The sequence below is a fragment of the Populus euphratica genome, unplaced genomic scaffold (assembly GCF_000495115.2).
Source record: "Populus euphratica unplaced genomic scaffold, PopEup_1.0 scaffold450.1, whole genome shotgun sequence".
NCBI classification, from domain to species: Eukaryota; Viridiplantae; Streptophyta; class Magnoliopsida; order Malpighiales; family Salicaceae; genus Populus; species Populus euphratica.
This window is the reverse complement of record NW_011500331.1, coordinates 1-23,267: the sequence shown is the minus strand read 5'-3', so window position 1 is coordinate 23,267 and position 23,267 is coordinate 1. Positions and strand designations below refer to the sequence as shown.

Here is a 23,267-nt window from a genome sequence, read left to right as displayed (position 1 = left end):
TACCATGGGTGGCAATTGCTTTAGTTTCTTCTGGAGTCGATTATTGGAAGAGGTTTTTTTTTGGTCGAAGGTTGACTATATGCGTGGCATTACTGCTATTATTAACTCAAAATACTGTCAGATCATATAGCAATACCTATGCTTAATTAAACCCCTGCCCCATGCAACCTTTTTAGTTACTGTGAACAATAAAACAAAAGAGACACCTAGCCTTAATGTTTATGCTGTTAATTTGTAAAAAGTGCATGTAGGACAGAAGAGCAGGCTTCAATATTAGTCCCCTATGATTTGAGCTACTTGCGATTGTGGCCTTGTGCATGTCTCGAACGTGTCACTTCTTTTTCTCTTTATTTCCGTTGGATGTATTTCTTTTTTTCTTTTGATATATTTTAGTATAGTTATTAAATTTAACTCGATGAGTTAACCTGAGAATTAGAATTTTAGCCAAGTTTAAAATAAATAAAATATAAGCTTTTAATTGGCTTGGTGAAACTCGAACAATTCATCATATCAACCTAGTAATCAGCCCAAAAATGATATTTTTTATATATTTATATCATGATGTTTACATTTTTTTATATCATATCTTAACTTTTTTAGGTGGAACAAATATCTATGGGTTGTGTGTTTTAAAAAACAAAAAGTGTATGGGTGTTAAAGTAGTGGTTTCAGTTTAAAAGATACAAATAAATTATTACTGAAGATCAAAGGTACAAAAAGCACAAACATTACCTCATGATTAGTATTTAAAAGTATATTTTTATCAAGATTTTATATCATTATTTTACACATGAAATATCAATAACTCATTAACTAGAGCATGTTTTATAATAACAAGTCTCATAATATAAGATACCTTTTATTTATGATAAATATTCATTTTAAATGCAGGCATGTCTCACAATTCAAAGGATTAATTGATGTGATTAACTATTAAAGGTGAAAAGATAGAGAAAAGACTAAACTTAAAAAAGAAATGTTAATTCAATTTAAACTGGGATACTATTTAGTCATTGGGTCATATCTAGAGCTATAGATCTTGAATTTCAGTTTGGTTTTATGGCTAGAAAGCTAAGATATAAGCTTAAAACATTCATGAGAGTTTAAAATTCAATTTTTTTCATTTGAAAGTCCAAATCTTAGCATCAAAAGAGAAGTAGGAATCTATCCTATAGCCTAGATATTATTTAGTGTTCAGCCATATCTCAAATTCTAGAAGTCCAAATACACTGCTTCTTTTTATGTTGGAAAGCAGAAATAATTTTTCAAAACTTTCATCAAGACTATCTGTTCAAATTCTGATCTTATAAATGACATTTATTCAGATAAGAAGATAAGGATTGTCACAAAGTCAAAAGGTGGTCACTCACTCAATAATTAGTCATTAAATCAATAGTTCTGAATTTTGGCCTATAAAAAGAGACATTTACCATGCATTTAGGTTTTTTTGGTTTTCATATCAAGATCATCTTCTTGCTCTCTTTCTTTATATCTTTATAATGCTTAAGTTTTGCTTTCATTAATCTCTTATTTATGCCTTTTATTTCTTTTATTATATTTATATAATCATGTTCTCCTCGTGTTTATTTATGTTTCTCTTCTTTATTATTTTTAGCTAAGTATATTATGTCAATGTGAAAAGATTTCACTAATGATGTTATGATAAGTATAATATAAACTCAATATGGACTTCAATGATTATATCCTAAACAACTTACTATTAACATGTTTTATCATTTGTATCTTATTAATTCTTAATGTCTTGCTTGTTAAATGGTTAATCTAAATTTGTGTTGTATAACATATGGTATAATGAATGCTTGGTACAATGAATGCTTGGTACTTTCATAGCTAACTATATAGTATAACCTACATCTGTGTTATGAAAGGAACTTGATTTGTTGTTAACATAAGTTAGCATCATGAATTCTTGATAATATTTAAAAGTTTGGTGTTACTTAAATAAGATAATTAATATGATCATGTTAATAATTTATAATAAGTTATTAATCATCCGATTAAAACCTTCTTTGTGTATGGTTTCCAGTTGAGTAATAAAAAAAATTTATATTATACTTATTTGAAATATCATTAGTGGATCCTCTAACCTTGACAACTGTTTTTATCATTGTTTAATCTTCACATTAATCTTACATCTCAAAGTCTTTTTTAACTCATCATCATCATCATCATTATTATTATTATATAGTTCACCTCCCTATAGTTCAATCTTGGTCTTGCCGGGTTATTTATTGCTTCGACACTCCTACACTTGGGAGAAGACATCAATCTTTTAGTTATGTAAGTTTTTAGCATCGTTGTCGGGGAAGGTAAATTAATGTATAAATTATATATTTTATTTTATTGTCTTTTCTTTTCTTTTATTTTTTCTAACTTTAGTTTTGTTTTGTTTTGTTTTGTTTTGTTTTGTTTCTTTCTTTTTTTTTGCTTCCATTTTATTATTGTCCTATACATGCATGAGAGTTTGGTCACATACATTAAATGGTAGACTTTATAGGGTATCCTCATCATTTTTAAAAAATATGACTGAAGAAGATAACCAGTCATTTCATAATGAGAATAATCATGTTAGAACACTAAAAGACCACATTAATCCAACAAGAACAAGTGCATCCGCATATATAGTTTTTCATCCTAATGCATCTCACTTCAATTTTAAGTCAGTCATTATTCAACTTTTAGTTTCTTTTCATGGCTTAGATCTAGAAAATCCATACTTGCATTTGAGAGAATTTGAAGAAGTTTGTAACATTTATAATGACTTAAATTATAGTATAAATACCATCAGATTAAAGTTTTTTTCTTTTTTTAATTAAAAGATAAAGCTAAAACATGGTTATAAAATCTTAAGTCAGGATCCATTCGTGCTTTGGATGAAATACAACAATAATTTTTAAAGAATTTTTTTCCTTCTCATAAAACAAACTCTTTAAAAAGACAAATCATCATATTCACTTAAAAATTAGGAGAAACATTTTATCAATGTTAGGATAGGTATCGAGACTTGCTTAATACTTGCCATCATTATGATTTTGAAACATGGAGATTGGTTTTATATTTTTATAAAGGGTTAACGCCTAAAGATACATAAATGGTAGAATTGATGTGCACTAGAACTTTTGGATATAAAGACCTTAATGAAGCAATGAAATACCTAGACTTGCGAGCTAAAAAAGTTTAAAATTGGGACACTATGGGCACTTATAAGGCATCGGGTAAAACTAAATTTCATACATCTAGGAGAAGTATGTGCAACTTTAAGGAAGATCATGATCTTCAAGCCAAGTTTTCATCTTTAGTTAGAAAAGTTGAGACAATAGAATTGAAAAAGAGTGGTCAATTCAAATCTATTCAAGAAATTATATGTCAAATTTGTGAAACTAGTGAGCAATCAACCAATGATTGTTCAATGATTAATACTTAAAAGTATATTTTTATCAAGGTTTTATATAATTATTTTACACTTAAAGTATCAATAACTCCTTAACTAGAGCATGTTTTATAATAACATGTCTAATAATATAAGATAACTTTAATTTACGGTAAATATTCATCTTAAATGCAGGTATATTATATAAATCAAGGGATTAATTGATGTGATTAACTATTGATAGTGAAAAGATAAAGAGAGGGCTAAGCTTAGAAAAGAGATATTGATTCAGTCCAAACTAAAACATCATTCGGTTATTGGATCATAACTGGAGTTGTAGAGCTTGGATTTAGGTTTGCTCTATATGGATGGAAAGCTAAGACATAGGTTTAAAACTTTCATGGGAGTCTAAGATTAAAAAAATGTATTTTCAAGTTCAAATTATAGTGACAATGGAGAAGTCCGAAGCTATCTTACAACCTAGATATTGTTCGGTACTCAGCCCATATCTTGAATTCTAGAAGTTCAAATGACCTTTTTTTTTTTAGAACACTGAGACAATTTCCTAGAATTTTTATACAGACAATCTATTCAAATTTGTATGTTAGCAATGACATTTTTTTCATACAAGAAGATAAGGATTGTCACCAAGTCAAGATATGGTCACTCACTTAATAATTAGTCAACAAATCAATAGTTTCAAATTTTAGCCTATAAAAGGAGGCAATTGTCATGCATTTAAGCATCTTGGTTTTTAGATCAAGATCATACTCTTTATTTCTTTTTTTATATATTTGTAATGTTTAAGTTTTATTTCATATTCTTATGTTGTTTATTTATGTTTCTCTTCTTCATTATGTTTAGCTAAGTTTATTATGTCAAGATAGAAAAGGTTTAATTAGTGGTGTTAGGATAAGTATAATATAAACTCAATATAGATAAGTATTAAAAAAGCCTAGTTTATAAAAAGACCTAAAAAATTATAATAAAAAGAATGAAGAATGGATTAGAAAGGGATAATTACAAAAAAAAAAAAAAAAGCCTCTTATAGTGTGATCACGTGTTCACATATTCAATAAAAGTTTACATCCTCAACCTCTTGCACCTAAAACAAATTTAAAAAAAATAATTATTTACAAGTTTGTTATTATATTTATTTTAATGAATAAAGTGCCATTAAAATATTAATATTATAATTTTTTCATCAAAATAATATTATAAATTTGTTAAAAATTAAAAACAACTAAAACTTTGCATTTCATCAAACACTTCATGTACAATATTGAAATATAAGCATGATGATCCTTTTTTAAAACTCTAACATTTTGTGTATAATAGGGCATTTAAAAGTGTGATTGCGGTTGTTTTTTCAAGTGTTTTTTATTTAGAAATATATTAAAATAATATTTTTTTTATTTTATAAAAATTATTTTTAATATCAATACATCAAAATGATCTGGAAACACCAAAAAAAAATTAAATTTAAGTAAATAAAAAAAAATTAATTTTTTTAAAAACACTTTTGAAACACAAAAATAAATAGGCATTAAAAAAGATATAACTGGAGTAAATATTGTTGCTAGAGATGGGTTTCCTACAAAAGTGTTCTTTAATAGGGAAGAATGCACAAGTAATAGTAATGGAAAGGGATCGACCATGATATTATCAATTCTCTTGGCAATTGTGGTGGTCTTGTTGAATTCACAATTGTCGTCAGATATGACATTGCTTGATTTTTTAGAGGCTTTGATCATAAATAATTATAGAAAACACTAAACCATTTAGTATTTAACTGTGGACTTACTATTAAAAAGTTTTCTAATTTTTTACTCAAACTTTTTATTAGGTGATTGCATCCTTTTGTGGTCAAGTTAAAGGACAACTAATTCAAATTTACTAACTAAGGCAAGATTGAAAGAATGAGGATCAATGTGGAAAAGACACCGAAAATGGGTTGTAGGTTCAAAGTTCCTGTAAAAAGCTCACTTTAGTCCTTCATTTTTTCAAATTATATCATTTTATTTCCTAGGTTTTTGTGCCATTCAATTTTGGTAAAAAAATTATTTTTATAATTTTTTAGTCCTTAATTAAATAGAAGAGAGAAATATGTTCAAATTTCAGTGTTAAGAGGAAAAGTCATTGTTCATGCAAACTCTAGCTACCAAAATGATTGGTCTTGATGTCTATAAATTCCATGGTATGAATGAAGTTTGAATGTTGTTGTTTGGAGCCTCAATATTGCATAAAGCAACATATCTAAATCAAGAAAGAAAAATATAACTCAATTTGATTTCGAGTTTTTTTAGGTTAATAAATTGTTTTATAGATGTTCTAAAGGTTTTAATAAGATAGTTTTGGGTTAAAATGGCTTAAAAATTGATTTTAAAGAAAAAAACTCACTATCCTAATTTTTTGGTCACCATGATAATTGTCATAAATTGAGCTAGCAAACAACATATCATCTAACTTAGTATGGGATGTGGTGTTTGCTTCTTTTTTTATTTTCTCAAAATTTCATCCACCTCTTTAAAACTAAAACCAAATCCAAGCATACGAGCCTAGTCTTGAAGGCCCAGACACTTGGGCTTTTCCTTTCGTTTATTCAAGCATGTTAGGCTATAAACTCACATGCTTAGGCTCTTTTATGAATTTTGTTTGTGTCTTTTTTTAATTTTTTCTATTTCATATTTAGATTAAATATAAATTCAAGAAGAAACTTTATTGAACTTTGTTGAGTTTATAATCTAGATCTCATGTTTGACAAGTTAAGTCATATCATCTGGTTATTTTTTATTATTATTCATTGCTTTTTTTTTAATATATATATCTTGATTTAAAAAATACAATTACACCCTTTGTTATCAATTATTTATTTTTTATTTAACTTAAAACTAAAAAAAATACAATTTCATTATTTTTTATTAATAATCTACTTTTGTTATTTCAATCTCACGTGTTTGTCTTGGTTTTTATTTCCTTTTAAAAAAATATTTAATACAAAAAAACTCTTATGCATTTTATTGTTGTATAATTAAATGAGAAATAATTTTTGGATGCAAAATTTTATTAAATCTGATAACATATATGATCTATATCATAAGTTTGGTTAGTTCACTTGAATTTACTTGGTTTTCTTTTAATTAAGTGTTGCACTGTACCAATTTTATTATTCAACTTTGAGTTAATTAAGAATTAAGTTTTCTAATTTTTTTTTACAAGTTATCCCTATGGATTTTGCATGTTAACCTAGTTATATTCAACATACTTCCATCTTAATATTAAATAAAAATGTCACCTAGTATACAATTAATTTTGAATTCATGGCTAAAATCTTTTTTTTTTTAAGAAAACATGTTAATAATACATAGACATTTTTTGTGTTAAAAAAAAAATTTCTTTTACGTGTGGCATAGCACGGGTCAATTCTATTATTTTTAAATCAAATAAAAAAAATTATCCTAAAAAGAAAGTTATTAGACGTTTGGTCTTGTTGTAAGATCAAATATATTAATCTATATCTATCTTTTTATTTTTTCAAGTTTAGTAATTAGTTATCATTAATGACCTTTTTATATGTTTTATTAGCATAGATAATTGTTTGAATAAAAAAAATATTATAAGAAACAAAGTTATCAAACACAATTGTTTATGTAGCTTGTCTTATAAAATTAAATATCTTAATCTAAATCTGTTTCTCAATTTTTCAAGTTTAGTCTTTATTTATTATTAATATTTTTTTATTTTATATTTATTGGCATGAATAATTTTCAGTATATATATATATGCTTTTTGATTTTTTTATCAGTAGATTTTTCATAGAAAACCTTGGAAATGCATGCATATTTAAGTTGGGACAAGGAGGTAGTTATTCCTTCTTAGATAGAATATCCCATAGATGAACGAATTCCTACGTCAGTTTCACTTTCAGGCTCCAAACAATGGTTGTTGGGAATGCTTCTGTGGGCAAACGATATTTGATTAAAGTGATTTTCCTTTTGGTTGCACTTTTGATGTCTATCAAACGACGCGTAAATAAAACAGAAAAGAGGTATAGTCAGTTCATTACCTGCCGGCAAAATAAACAGTGTAACGGAAACTATTTGGTGTGAGAAAAGTATTGCACACTTAGTTTTGTTTTCTATGAATTATAACATGAATTATAACAGTAAATTAATATTTTTTTTCTCTTCAGCGAGACAACCAAAGATCGACTCTTAAAGGGTAAAACAATCTTTTCATAGGGTTGATTGTTTTTTCCTAGAATTATTTCAAGTATTTTAATCTTTTCATAATTTTTAATCAATTACATTATTTTATTATTCTTAAAAGTAAAAAAAAAATTGGCTTAGAGGCTTTTTTTGATAAAAATTTTTACCATGCATAGTGTGGTTGCTCTGTTACCTTGAAAGAAGAAATTCTTAGGCTTCACTTTAGGGCATATTAGTTATTTTATATTGAGTTTTTTTTATTACAATAATTATAGGATTTGAAGAGTGATTTAATAATTTAATTAAAAAAATAAAGTTGTTAATACATTTATAGAATGAATGTGCTAGCAAATGAGTTATTATGTTATCTTTAAGTAGCATGTGTGGTGGAATATGTTAGTAAAAAATAAGTTTTTTTGTGTTATTTAATTTCACATGGTGATTAAAACCTTTATAAAAAGTGTGTGGTACTATATAATATATGATTTGATCATGATTAATTTTTTTTTTCTTTTTATCTTTTTGCTTTATTTTCCTTGGATTTCATATCTAGCCTTACAACATTTCACATCATCTTTCTAACTTGATTGGTTCTTGAAATTTAATCCATGTTTTTTTAATTGTTATTTTTATTTATTTTAATCAATTTATAAAATTGTGCATGTAATTATATAATTTAAAATTTGATGCTGGTTGGTTTCTTTTTTCTTTTTTTTCCTTGGATTTCACGATTGGCCTTGTAATATTTCACATCATCCTTCTAGTTTTTTTGGTCCTTGGGATTTATTCCATGTTTTTTTTTAATTGTTATTTTTGTTTATTTAATTAATTTATAGAATTTAATTTATTTTTCAATTTTTTCCTTCATTATTTTTTTTAATTTTAAATTTAGTCTCCATTCTTTTGGTCTCTGTTTATTTTATTTAGGATCATTTTTTTAAAACAAAATTATGATTTCATCCTCATGTATTATATCAACATATCAGATTTTATCATCATTTTTTTATTGTTATTTTTTTTGCCTTGCCAGGTTTTCTTTAATTAATTTTTTTTAATTTTATCTTTCAATATTAATTGAGCTTCTTGATTGATCCCAAGTTTATGATTTAAGAAGTTATGAATTTGAAAGTTTAACTCATTTATGGGAGATTCATCCTAGTTTATTTATTTATTTATTTTAAAACTTATATTTTTCACTTTTATTAAGCATTTGATTTAATTGGATGTTGGACTCCATAATTTATTTTTTTATTTATTTTTACTTATATAGAATTTCTCATTGATTTAAAAAATTACCCAGGTTATCCTAGTTTTAAAAGATTTTTTCTCAAATTAAATTAATTGATTGTTCAATATAAAAAAAAAATAGTTTCCAATATGTTACCCTCTTTATTTTTACATTTTTTAAAAGATTAAACAAAAATATATAGCCCGTGGCATTGTGTAAAGAAAAAATTCTTTGTTTTTTTAAACTCATGTTTTTTTCAATTTCATCCTTTAATATTTAATTTATTTGATTTTTAACTAATTTTAAAAATAACTCGGGTTATCTTGGGTCTTTTTATTTCTCGTTCTTTATAATTTTTTAATCATATTATTGAATTAACTCAACTTAATTGATCTAGTTAGGTTAATGACTCGAGTCTTAAATTTTTATTTTTATTTTTTGAATATATTGTCATCGCATGAACATCCTTTTCTATGTTAGAACCAATTCAATATGGGTCACTGTATAGCACGGGCTGCTAATCTAGGTGTGCTTGAGTTATTTTCTTGGGTTTTTTCTTTAAGTGAAAAATTTTCTTATTTTAAGCCTTGAATATTTGGTTAATTATAATTAAGTTTTCTAATTTATTTTTATTTTGTTTTCATGAAATTATCATAGGCTCATATCCTAAATTACAAATTAGGTAGTCATAGATCAATTCAGGCTATCGACATCTTTATATTTTTTTAAAAAAAAATATGTTGTCCAAAATGTCACTACAACAATATTTTAAAAGGTTTCATCACTTATACATCAAATTATTTTCATTCTAAAATTTTTATGTTTTGTTAAGGTTATAAAAAAATAATAAAATTATAGCACATAAAAAAAAAAAGTTAATCAATACTCTAAAAGCCACAGAGAAAATACTTTAACTTTCCCCATGCCTTTTAACTTTTCTCATTATTAATATATTATATTATAACATATCCTAAACAGTGTTGTAGCTATTGTTTTTAATTTTTTTTGTTTAATTTAGTTAGTTAATGTTATTTTTTTATTTTATTATTAAACTTTTATGATACGGATCTCAGGTTTGATGGATTAACCTGATTTAATAGGTTAACCCGTAATTTTTTTATTTTTAATTAATTTTTTTCTTTAGTTTAATTTGTTAGTGTTAAATTTCTTTCTATTTAATTATTATACTTTCATAACATATATCCCGAGGTTGACGGGTTAACTTGGTTTCACGGGTTAGCTCAGTTAATTTTGGGTAAACACATTAATTTTTTTATTTAGTTATTAAACTTTCATGACACGGGTCTCAGATTTAACAAGTTGACCAAATTAATTATAGGTAATCCGTCAATTTTTTTTCTATTTAGTTATCAAACTTTCACGACGTGAATCCAAGGTTTTACGGGTTAACTTACTTTAAAGGTTTAACCCAATTCATTCAGATTTTTGTTCTTTCTTTTCATTAGTGTTTTTAAAGAAAAACTTATGGATTACTACAATGTTTCCCTACATGGCTTTATTTCTTCATTTTTTTCCCAAAATGGTCTTTATTGATTTTGTTTCATAGTTTTTTCTTTAAAATACTATGGATTGTTACAATGTTTCCTCATATTATTTTTGTTTTTCAAAAGTGTTTCCCCACATGTTTTTTTTTTAAATTATCTTTGTTTATTTTTTTTTAATATTGAGCTGGTTAAGAATTCAACTTTAACTTTCTCTGCATGTTTTTTTTTATTTTTTTTATTGCTTTTTTTTTCCAAAATTGTCTTCTTTTTTTGTGTTTTTTTTTAAGAATTGTTTTTGTTGATTTTATTTTTTGAATACAAAGCTGATTAAGAATTTAGCTTCGTATCTTTTTCTTTAAAAAATTATGGATTGCTATAATGTTTTTTCATATAGCTTTTTTATGATCTTTTTTTCCAGAATAGTCTTTGTCAATTCTATTTTTTTTCATATTAAGTTGGTTAAGAATTTAGCTTCGTAGTTTTTTTTTTAAAAAAAACACTTTGAATTACTATAGTGTTTCCCCCACATGATTTTTTTATGATTTTTTTTTAAAATTATCTTTATTGATTTTATTATTTTTAATATTGAGTTAGTTGAGAATTACGATTGTGAATTTCCTAATGAACTACATGTTTTTTTTCCCTTTCATTTTTTTTATTTTGTCCAAAATTTTCTTTGTTCGTTTTATTTTTTAAATATTTGAAAATTCAACTTTATTGTTTTTTTCTTTAAAACATTGTGGATTACAACAGTTTTTCTACATATATATATATATTTTTTATTTTTTCCAGAAACCGACAACACACAAGCATGCCACAAGCTCGCGGCATTGCGCAGACATGACATCTAGAAAAAGAACAAATGAAGAAGTCAGATCCATATCCAAGGTTATTTGGTTTAATATTGCAGTTCAACTCACTTAAACTTAGATTATACAAGTTAAATATTATTATTATTATTATTATAAATATTACTCTTAGATCAGGCGTTACAATTAAACCTAAGATTATTGGATATAATTTTGTAAAAAAATCTAATACTTTTATATTTTATTTTTTTTATATTTTTTATATAAAAAAATAACTCATGAGTGGCTGATATAACTAGTTAATTCTAAAACTTGCCTATGTCTGTGGACAAATATTATATAATTTGACGAACTTGCAAGTCAGGAATAACAGTTCTGGGCCAGGTGTGTGATGCAAAACAGACATTGCTTTCTTCTCAAGTGCTGTAGCTTATTGGGAACCTTGTTGACCGGAAAGTGAGGCCATGGGGCGCCTGAAAGCTTCGGGTATTAAGATGGTAAATCAAAATACATTCCCAGCTTCAGAAATATATAAGTTTTAAAAGCATAGACTTAATATAAACAAAAACTCAAACTCTATAGACTGGTCATTTATCTGTCAGAAAGATTCTAGTAATGCTACTCATGGGATGATAGTTTTTTTTTTTTTAAAGAGTATGAAAAATTTATGGGATTCGGTTACATAATTGATGCGAATAATTTTAATAAATTTGGTTGTTAATTTAATAATATAATTATATAACAAAAAAGAATGACTAATAAAAAAATAAAAGTTTATTAATATTATAAAAAGATACACTTTAAATACTTTTAAAGAATCTCAATAATTTTATTCTATAACAAAGACAAAATAAATAATAATAAAATAACTTTATAAAACAAGAGAAAAAAATTGTAACTTAATCACCAATAAATTAAACACAAGTATGAATTGAAATTAAAAAAATAAAGAAAAACTTGAATATAATTAGCATGCTAAACTTGTTGTCGGTTACAACATCTGAATAACCCCATATAGAAGAAATTAAATAAAATAATGGAGGTTAATTCTCAAACAAACAATATAATCAAAAAAATTAAAAACAATCAATTAAGAAAAACATTAGAAAAAAACCTCGAATCAATTCAGGTTAATTCAATTAACACATGACTTCAAATATAAAATTAGGATAATCTTATAGAAATGAAAGTGACAAATTCACAAGGCTAAAGTTGAATCGCTCATTGTTGAAAAAAAAAATTAAAAAAAATCAATGTAAAAAAAAACAAAAATAAAACTCAAATTGGGCTCTTTTTTTTTTAACTTATAAACTAGATTATAAGACTGAATAACCCTATAGAAGACAAACCTAAAGAAATCACAAAGTAAAATTCTCAATTATTATAAACTAAAAAACAAGAAAAATATCAATTAAAATAATAGGAACTAAATCTAATATAAAAAGATAAATAAAATAAAAAATAAGCAATGAAATCAAAAAATAAAATAAATTTTAAAGATACTAATAATAATAATTATCAAAGCTACTCTTATTAAACTGAATAGATAAAAAAACAAATATTGAAAAGACAAAAGTATTCATGTATGTTAGCTAAAGGAATTTATACTTTGAGAGTATTTTAGTAATTTTATTGTGCTGTAAAATGTAAAAATACAAAAATAATTTTACACCTGCACTTAATTGAAAATTGCTTCTAAAAATAATAGAATAATTATATTGTGCTAAAAAAATATAGAAAAATAAAAATACCCCTAATCAATCAAGTAATCACCAATAAATTCTTAAAAAAAATAAAATTATATCGTCCAGAGCCAGAGTGAAATGGTTTTTTTGTATGTATAAAGGGTAAACTAATAACTTAACTCTAGCAATTCATGGTGTATGAATGTACCTTAATTTGTTTTTTTTTAAAAAAAAAACAATTGAGGCCAGCCACCCACTATTTTTTCCACCTCCCAAAACTTTGTCTTTGCCTTGGATAAGGTACAGGCAGCATGACGTTGTGCAGACGCTTCCATCCAAACCATGAATTGGAGACAGTAATTTTTTTTACTAAAAATTAATATTTTTTAAATATTTTAAATTATTTTGATGTATTGATTTTAAAAATAATTTTATAAAAAATAAAAAAATTTATTATTTTATTATATTTTAATATAAAAAATATTTTAAAAACTAACCACAACTACATTTCTAAACAAATCTTAAAATCATAAATTATCGATATCATATAATATGATGTTTATAGTTATTGATATACTCATTTGTTTTTAAACAACAAAAAAAGCATTACAAAATTCTAAGAATCTTCAACTATAATTTTAAAACTCACCTGATATAATAATTAGATCACGAATATAAAGTGATCCTAATCAAATAAAAACAAAAATAAATTTTTTTTTCATCCTTCTTTTTTTTCTCCAAATTCTCACTCTATTGCTACTCTAATTTGGAATGACAAAATAAAGAAAGAAAAGAGAAGTGAAGAAAAAAAGATGTGTTATCTTTCTAATCTCAAAAAAGATTTAAACTTAAACAGATACAGGAATTCAAAGCTTTTTCATATCTCTTTCTTTCTTCCTTTCTTTATCAAACTAATTGTCTCCAATCACTATATATTATCTTATTAGATCACTTCTTGTTGTTTCTTAATAATGGCTTAATGGCTTCACCTAATAATCCAAATCAACAAGGAGGAGGTGGGGGAATAATAAGGGGAGAAGGAGGTTTTGATGTGAATAAACTGTTTAAGCCCTCTTCTTCAAATCCTATGAATAAGATGCAACAACAGCAGCAACAAGGTCCTTCTCCATCTCCTAATAATAACACTACCATAATTATGTAGTTTTGTGTGTTTGTGTTACATATAAAAGCCGAGTCTCAGCTTAGTTTATCCAAATTAATCGGGTTTTACTGGGTCAAATGCCTAAATGGTTATTACTTAGACCCGGTTCGGTCCCAAGCCCTGATCGGTCGAGTCCAGGATCAACTAACCAAGCCAGGTCAGGTTTCAAAACAATGCCTTAAAGAACCAAAAAGGGAACACTTGAACCAGTAATCAGGAAAGAAATCGTAATCCTGGTTTTTGAAGAATTGACCCATCGTTGAAAAGAATATTCGTGGTCACATAAAGATGACAAAGAATGATTCCCCCAACTTGAATAGGAGAATAAATACTTTACAGAGAAATCTCGATTACTTGATTATATTGTATGCCTGTTTCCAGGCATATTTTATACAGTAATCTACAATTCCTTCCTACTACCCTAGAGTAATCACTGATTGGGATTTGTATTACTGGCTAAACCGCTATGGCGCTGCATAGCAACCACTGGCTCGCCACATCTGGGACAGCGAAAAGATGTAGCTGCAGCACATCGTGTACTAAGACAGTAGTAGCAGTACCTATCAGCAAGAAAAATTCAGTCTCTCAAGGCAAAAATGAATAAAGGTCACCATAGAAATTCGGCCAAACAGGAAAATCTACTTCAAAACTAAGCAAATTAGCACGAGTATTCTATCCAAACATCTGACTGAAGTGGCATGTATTAGGGAGAGAAATTAGGCAGAAAGTAGATTTGGCATGTGGTAGAACAAAATTTGAGCCTGGCATGCCCAAGGAAGGGCAACGCTAAGGATTTCCCAATTTGTAACTGTATTTACTGACAACGCCAGTACGATTACAGGGATGGAGAAATTGCAATTAAGCCCTAGGCTTTTGTCATGCAGTGTGGAAAAAAAAAAAAAGTTGGTTAAAAAATGTGATCTACATGGTTTAGGCCCTACCCGAAAAGTGGTTGCCTAAAAGTTGATGTAATCAAAGCAAATGGGAAAAGAGTTGCATACCTGTGCTGACAGGGAAGAGCAAGAAATGGAATAGTGGGAATTGCCTGGCAAATGGGGCAAGTATCATCATCTACTTTGGAGCTTGAAGATTTATCCTTTGAAAATGGACTGAGAAATTTTTTAATGGACGACGAGTTAAGAAGAGGTAGTAGCAGCAGCAACATCTCCTGCACATAAGCCAAAGAAATACATAACAAATTACCAGGGCAGATGGCATTATTGCTGGTACGTAAACTTTGGCAATTCAAGCAGCAGCGAAAAGACAAAACTTCAATCATGTCTAGCAAGAACGTTACGCTGTTTAATATGGGTGGTTCTGCTTCAGAAACACAAACTTCTTGGGAATGGAACTGCATTATCACTAACTGTTAATTCACATAACTATGTGGAGTTAACACATAATTCACATAACTATGTGGAGTTAACACATAATTCACATAACTATGTGGAGTTAACACAAATCCCACTGAGAATTGTGAATCTACTGTCCAAAAAGTTCATCACAAACTATAGCACTCCAAATAAACAGCATAACATGGTTAATTCAGAGAAACAAAGAAAAGTACATTAGGAGTAAAACGCAGATAATGGGTACAGCTTGAAGTTGGTCAATCACACAGGAGGAGGATTCATTGGTCAGACACGTCCACTCCAGTTCACTCCAGTTCAGACATGTCCACCCCAGCTCAGCCTCTATAGATCAAAATTTCCCAGTTTACTCTATATTTCCCCAAAAGTTCTAATTTGGCCCCTAGCTGTTATATAGCTAGCAGCATCTCATGGAATGCTCACTTTTTTCAGTTTTGTGTTGTCATATTTTCTTATATTTCTCATAAATTTTACTCCCAGAACCTCATACATGAGTTAGTATTCCACAAAACGCTTAAAAGTCCAAAAATACTCAACAAAAGAATTCAAAAGGTGGTCCTGCCATTAGTTTCGGTTAGTTATTTAATGCCAAAGGGCCACATTGAAACATTTTTGAAACTCTAAGGTCGACATTGGAAATTTTTTAATATAGGGTTTAAAGTAGAGCATTGCAGAATCTACAAGGGTTAGAATATAGTTTACCCAATATACTTTCTACATTGTCTTCAAGAACATACAACAAGAAATGTTCAGCCAATTTATAATGGTTGGTTCATTGATTCCAAAAACCATGACCACACAGCCTTGGCTTCGATTAATTGTGAGCCTATAATTCCAAGGTTAGTGTTTGTTTTCTGTAAGACATAACCCCCAAGAATGGTTATCCTTTTTGTGTTAGGGATATCAAATTATAATGTTTAATTTGGCCGAGCACTATCCAAAAATAATAATGGAGCAAAGTTTCTATGTAATACACCATCTTTTCAGGAATTCCCAAATAGAGTTTTATAATAAACTTTAGTCATTTATTCTTTTCACCTTTACTTTCTCCTCCTCAACCCGTACAAATAAACCTCATTCTGGTCACCATTGTGAGCTCACATAGTTTGACTTTGGTCACAATAATATCCAGTTGAAAAGAAATTTACTAAAACTTGGCTCAAAGTATTAATAACTTTGCACACAAAATTTCATCAACACATTGTTCTTATTAACTTTATATCTAAGAGCTATAATTTCATCAGTAACAGCCAGTTGCATATGAGTGGTTCAACTTCATTGAAAAAAGCCCAAATGAGAGACACTTGATGACAAAACTGAAATTGCAGTACAGACTAAACAGCACTTGAGAAGTGCATGACAAGACACTTCAGATAACGCTTGAAAAACCATCACTATTTCCTTGCCCCTTGTGTTATTGGATATTAATAATTAAAGAATTCAACCACAAATGGAAAGGAAAACAAGACACATCAGAGCAACAGCAAGACATCATCAAAAGTGGGAGAAAGATACTGCCAAAAACCTGAGATGCTAAATTTGACAAGAAAAATAAGTTACCGAAAATTCATTCCACACTAATTGGCGATTCATATACTCAAAGCTAACTGCTCGGTTCATATTAGGGCTTCCATAGACGAGCCTTGCTTGCAAGACTCTTTCAATGAGGTTTCTAAATCTGCATTAAAACAAGACAAAAAAAATTGAAGAATCATCTAATCCAATGGCGTGATTAAGTGAATAATCTTAATGGGTACTCCCATCATGATATCTCATGCAAAAGTAATCAATCCATTTGATCATTAAATTAGGCTGATATAAAAATAGCAGATATTGAAATTAAACAATCAAAAAATAACTGATTATGCCTTTCACCAAGTAGTTGTGTGTTTGTTTCCTCTCATACAAAGAGAATTTACATGCACAGCTTCACTTCATACTAGCAATTCTTGTGGAAATAACATTCAAGAAACCATAATATACAACATACCGTCCTGTATAAAGAAATATTAGTAGGTTTCCAAATGAAGCAGCTTTATAAAGTCCTTCAATACGCTGTATCAAAATCCATGCACGCCTTGCCAGTGGCCTCTGAAAAATACACAAAGAAATCAATACTTTTCTCCCCACAATCTCCAGTGAATTGTTCTTTAGACGATAAAAAAAAGCACGCTGAAGATAGCACTACCTGTTCAGAATTACCCCATCTACGAAAGGCAGAGAATGACTGTAAGCGAGCCCAGGTGTACTGACCACCAACAGTGGCAATGCAATACCAAATTTTCTGTGCAATGGTCAGTCCAGGTCCTTCCAAACCTGTTCTAACTGTAAGCAAAATAATATATCAAGCGGAAGGTAAACAAAGATGGCCAAGCAATGCTGATATGAAGAATTTATCAGGGAACTTCATATGTGCCTTCTTCAGCTAGAATTTGAAGCATTTCACTCCTTTGCATAGCAGTTATGAAAGTTTAGTATAAGAATATATAAAGACCATGATCTGTTTGTGAAAATGCATGGAATACCATTTCAAAGGGGCAAACAGATCACAAATTTCTGCAATTCCAGCATGATCCCCAGAAAAGGAGACCATGGTTAATACAGAACATGCAAAAGTATGTTAAAATTTATTTAACAGCTATAAAAGAGAAAAATAGACATAGCAGTCATTTCTATCCATTCCATTTTCCAGAAGAGCATTTATAAACCCAACAGTACTCAACATGAAAGTTAACAATCAAAGTCGACAGATATACATTTTAAAATGCATTCTAGTTCAACAAGAAAGGAGAGCTATCAAAACACACACACAAAGACACAAAGGAGAACTATCAAAACACACACACAAAGACACAAATTATAACGAGTGAGTGGAAATAGTGATATGCAAGCGGCAAGCCACATCTTTGATTTACTAATCAACTAGAAGGGCATCACAGAGTTTAGAAAATTTATGCCATCATCACTTACAATTTGTTTCAGAGAGAGGTGAATGGAACAATATGGAGGGGACAGGATGAGATATAATGATTAATGATTAACCTTGTTTAACAAAAATATTTTGGTAAGAGAAGGGGAACAAGGGCTAAGAATTTACTACCCATTCTCATTAAACTGTCCCTCCCCAACTTCTGTATTCAGTGGAAATGAAGGGAATTGCTTTCTTAACTCCCTTCTGTAACCTCATTACTTCATAAAAAACCAATCTCACCCTTCCACCCTCTAAGAGATACACATAATCTTGTAATTAATACATTCCCCTTCAATCCAATAAACAAGAAAGAGAGAATAAGTTTCCATACCCCCTTTAGAATCCAGACAAAAGAAGGGTAATTAATTTCCCTTCCATCCCTCCTAAATTCTTTAAACAAGCTATCAAGATATGTAATCAAAATTTGTGAAGTAGGCCTGCATTTCATTTCTAAATCTGCACAAGTAACATAACCATAGAGGCCAATCTATCAGTCAAACAATCACCTAACAACAAGCTACTTTCACAAAGCGATGCCATAAGCATGAAATGTGCAGATCTGTCTACCTTTTCCTATCGAATCCATTGCACGTTCATCTCTGTACCTCAGATTCATAAGAGCATTCCCTGGAGTAGGCTTATCTACCCAAATAGAGAACCTCCAAATGAGAAACTCAAGGAAAGCATCAAGTTCTGGCTCATATTGAAATAACATTCCTGGCTAACCCCAAAAAATAGTAGAAACAAATTAAAGATTGACACCAGCAGCATCAGATCAATATATTCGCTAGAATCATGTCCCGAAATCAAAAGGTGAACCAAAAAAGATACCTTCATCAGAGAGAAGACCTTAACCAATTGTTCCTTTAACATAGCTGACATTTCAATGTCCAATCTCGCAGCATCAAATTGATTAACTCTAGATATTGAAATCGGTATCATTGACTGCCACGGAAATTAAGATAATCAGAAATATATAAATAAAAATAAAAAAGATCCAAACGGCAATCATTTGTGCACTGAAGTGGCACAAAATCATTACTAACCCGAACCCAGATGGAAACATCCAAACTTCACTGTATATATAAATGGTTTCGGCAAATAAAACATGCCCAAGATGAAAAAATTAACATGTTGCACTCGTTAATCTATATGGGACAGAGAGAAACACCCCCAAGGAATTCCCAGGATAAACTTCTTTCAAGAAATTAATTACTTCAATAGTCCACTTATTTGAAAAAAATTGAAAAATGTAATTTTGATTCAACTATAGCAAACTAGCATCTTGATAACTTTAGAACCCAAATAGCAAAACAAATAAATTAAATTCTTAATATTCTCGCAACAAAATTAAATTATCAGGTAGATTAATGAAACTAGAATCCAAGGTGGAGCTTCAGGTAACACCAAAAATTAATGAAATAAAATGACATGTGTTACTAAAAGGAGGGTACCTGGTGAGAAAGATCAAGAGGCTGCCATTTAGGAAGCAATGTTAGGTAAGTGCCAATCCATTCATCCTCTGGTGGTGGTTGTTGTGAAAGATTAGAACCACTCATTATGATGATGATGATGAGTAGCTATGGTATCTCTTCTTCTTGACTGCTTCAAAAATTGAAGCTTTGAGATTGAAAGAGAGTATTGATGACGTATTGTATCATGCCCAGCACCTTCACAAACAGTCAGGAACTAAAGAGGTGAGCAGGCTGCTCCTGCTACACCAACTACAGTATTATTACCTCTGATTTTCAGCAGAGGGGCGATGGGGGACGGGTGCGACGGTTATTAATTACGGATTAGAAGGGTACTTTTGTCTTGTTGCTGGTTTGTTAAACTTAAAACAGGTGCATATCTCTTCTTCTTTGATCTTTCGAATCTCAAGTTTTTTTGAGATTCTGAACTTACGTCAGCGGCAGGGAACTCTTTTCTCCTTTTCAATAAGGAAACCGCTCCAACGCCTTTCTAGCCATTAGATTTCCTTTTCTTGAATTTAATGGTCCTAAATTATTGTTTTTTTCAATTTTCAAAACTTAATTTTTATTATCGATGGTCTATTTGCGGTTCTCTCTCTTCTTCCTCTCTCAAAATCTAGTTATATTTAGATATTTTTGGTGAAGAGTATTTCAAATCAAAACCTATATTTTGATTTCCATCATTGCACTAAAACCTTTTCCTATTATAAATTAGTAATTCTTAGATTAGAAAGATATTAAAACCGTATGGTGTTTTTACTATGACAATTCATAATAATTTTTTAATAATTTAGTTTTTAAACTTTGTTTTTCTTTAATTACATCATTTTATCTAGATTCATTACCAATTTATCAAGAATTGTTAAGGAAGGATAAAATTATAAAAAAATGAACAAAATCTAAAACATGGAGAAAAAGGGATGCAGATTTAAAAATGGGGGGAAATTCATTTTGATCCACTTTTAAAATTATAACATTTTGGTCCTTTCATAATTGAATCATGATACAAAACTTTATTTTTCTTATTTTTCAATCTATATTTGAGATATGAGAGAGAAAGTCATTGGATTTTAATTATAAAAAAAAAAATCTTGATTGACTCTAATTTTATCCATAAAAAAAGTTGATTTTAGTATCAATAAGTTTCATTCAATGAAAAGAGTCTCACCTAGGTGTTCTTTAGTACTACCATCACCTAATACAACAGATCTAAGCTTGGAAAATCTTTTCAGTTTCAATTTAATTTTGAACTTTTTGGAGTGATTTTTAGTTATTTGATATTATATACGGGTTCATTAAGGTATATGGAATGTTTTATATGTGTTTTAGATCAAAAACAAGTTTTTAAATAAAAAAAATTCTACCACCCTTAATTTTTCAATCATCTAAATGGTCGGAAATTGGGGAAAAGCAAGTATTGCGTCGCCTACTTATCTTTTTAAAAAATTTAGGAGAAGACAACATGTTATCCATCTTTTAAAAAAAGAAAAATCAACTAAAGTGCGGAGGCCTAGGCTTTTTTAAGCTTAAACATGTTAGGTTGTCTAAGCAACATCTGCATACCCGAGCTTTATATATATATAAATATATATATATATATATATGTTTTTTTTTTCTGAAAATTTCATCTTTAGATGTTTAGTATATATTGAATTTTTTTTATTGGCTCTATATTTTTAACTCAATTTTATCACTTTTTTAACAAATATTTATGATTTTTTTATGTGATACAATTTAATTTTTACATGGTTTACAAATCTTAAGTTCTTTCTTTACTTTTATTCAATCATTTTACTTTGACTATATTTTTTAACTATTATTTTTTTAAATAAAAAATTAGTTTGAAAAAATAGTTACTAAACACAACTAGGTATATGAACCATATTAGGAGATCAATTTATCTCTTGATTTTTTAATTTTATTTTTTAATTAGATTTTTTAATGTTTTACATTTATTAATATAGATAATTCTTAATTTATTTAATTAAATTCATGTATAAATATTTTAATTTACAATCATGATTTTTTTATATAAAAAACACATAAAAAATTTTACATATTTATTTTTTATATTGAAAAAAAATTATGTGACTATAAAACTTCAGGAAGGGTGTCTTATATATAAAAGCAAAAATTATCTCTATAGAACCCTAACTCAAAATTACTACTAAATAAAATCCACAAAAGGTGATATTGCAAAATTATTCATTATCAGACAAGAACTACTTTTCCTTTCCAAAAGTCATGTGAAAGTTAAAATAATGGCCTGTGATTTTTTTTATTTATTTATCTAGTGAATATTGGATGTGACTTGTGGTTTGTCTTGTTAATTTGCTACAAATTTAATTGAAAACTTAATTCTTTATTTTTTTAGAGAGAAATCTTGATTTAGATTTTCATTAAAAAGACCTTTTGAATCAGGTAAATAATGAATTCTAAGTAGGAAAAAAATAAAGAAAACTAGTATAAATAGATATATATAAAAGGAAAATAAAAATTAAAAAGTTTTTTTTTTATTGTTGCAAACTAAAACAGGACAAGAAAGGGTGAAAGTTGAAAAGACATTTAATGGTTGGAAATGCATGCTCTATATGCAAACTTGTTTTTTCTAGTCACTCTCTTCCAATAAAAAAGATTGGATGATAATTTAACTCGATGGGTATTCACTTGATAGATGGATTTTTTATTTGGAGAGTCAATATTTCGGGCTGGGTCTAGAGAATTGAAATTATTGCTTGATGAGTAATGAATATATATAAATATTGTAAAATTCAAATTATTATTATTATTATATGTAAAATATTTTATATCTTTTCTATTTAATATAATATATGCATACCTTAATATTAAAATTATATACATATACAATTATAATAATTATAACTTCACTACAAGCATATATCTTCTTTTTTTATATTGAATAATAAAAATAATTAGTACTTAAGTTTTTCAAAACTTAATAAACTAGGTATAAATATCAAAATTTCTTCTTCAATAAATATTAGATAGGGTATGAGTATTTGTTTTGAACATGGATATATATATATACTAAAAACATAATACATTCATATCCATTGTGATGGATTTATGATTAGTACTTAAAAATATATTTTTATCAATGTTTTATATTATCATTTTGCACTTAAAGTATCAATAACTCCTTAACTAAAACATGTTTTATAATAACATATCTAATAATATAAGATATCTTTAATTTGTGGTAAATGTGTATTTTAAATGCAAGTCAATCACATAAATGAAGGGATTGATTAATGAGTTTAAGAACTGAAATTGAAAAGACAAAGAGATAGCCAAACTTAGAAAAGAGATGCTGGTGTAGTCCAAACCGGAACACTATTTGGTAATTGGGTCATATATGGAGATGTAGATCTCGAATTCAGGTCTACTTTATATGGATGAAAAGGTAAGACATAAGTCTACAATTTTCATGGAGCCCAAAATTTAA

At 27.9% G+C, this 23,267-nt stretch overlaps 1 protein-coding gene across 2 annotated transcripts; it reads right to left on the bottom strand.

The window, feature by feature from the left end:
• Window positions 1-14,198: 14,198 nt before the first annotated feature.
• On the bottom strand, window positions 14,199-20,251 carry LOC105113720 (peroxisome biogenesis protein 2). Of its 2 annotated transcripts, none has more exons than XM_011010012.1 (8): window positions 19,784-20,251; window positions 19,161-19,274; window positions 18,897-19,050; window positions 17,547-17,683; window positions 17,349-17,461; window positions 16,919-17,036; window positions 14,990-15,156; window positions 14,199-14,548 (listed from the first exon to the last, which is right to left on the bottom strand). In XM_011010012.1, the coding sequence occupies exons 1-8, from the start codon at window positions 19,886-19,888 to the stop codon at window positions 14,419-14,421; spliced, it is 1,038 nt and encodes a 345-aa protein (XP_011008314.1). In that variant the 5' UTR covers window positions 19,889-20,251; the 3' UTR covers window positions 14,199-14,418. The 2 variants fall into 2 exon arrangements, with proteins under 2 accessions (XP_011008314.1, XP_011008315.1); XM_011010013.1 differs by having other exon boundaries at window positions 17,349-17,449.
• Window positions 20,252-23,267: the final 3,016 nt, after the last annotated feature.

Bases quoted from the DNA above. Each gene is read 5' to 3' on its own strand.
- LOC105113720 (XM_011010012.1), bottom strand. From the start codon at position 19,888: ATGAGTGGTTCTAATCTTTCACAACAACCACCACCAGAGGATGAATGG. The intron at 17,684-18,896 runs GTAGACAGATCT...TTTTGCTTACAG, and splicing joins AATGGATTCGATAGGAAAAG to TTAGAACAGGTTTGGAAGGA. The intron at 17,037-17,348 runs GTATGTTGTATA...GTTTTAATGCAG, and splicing joins ATATTTCTTTATACAGGACG to ATTTAGAAACCTCATTGAAA.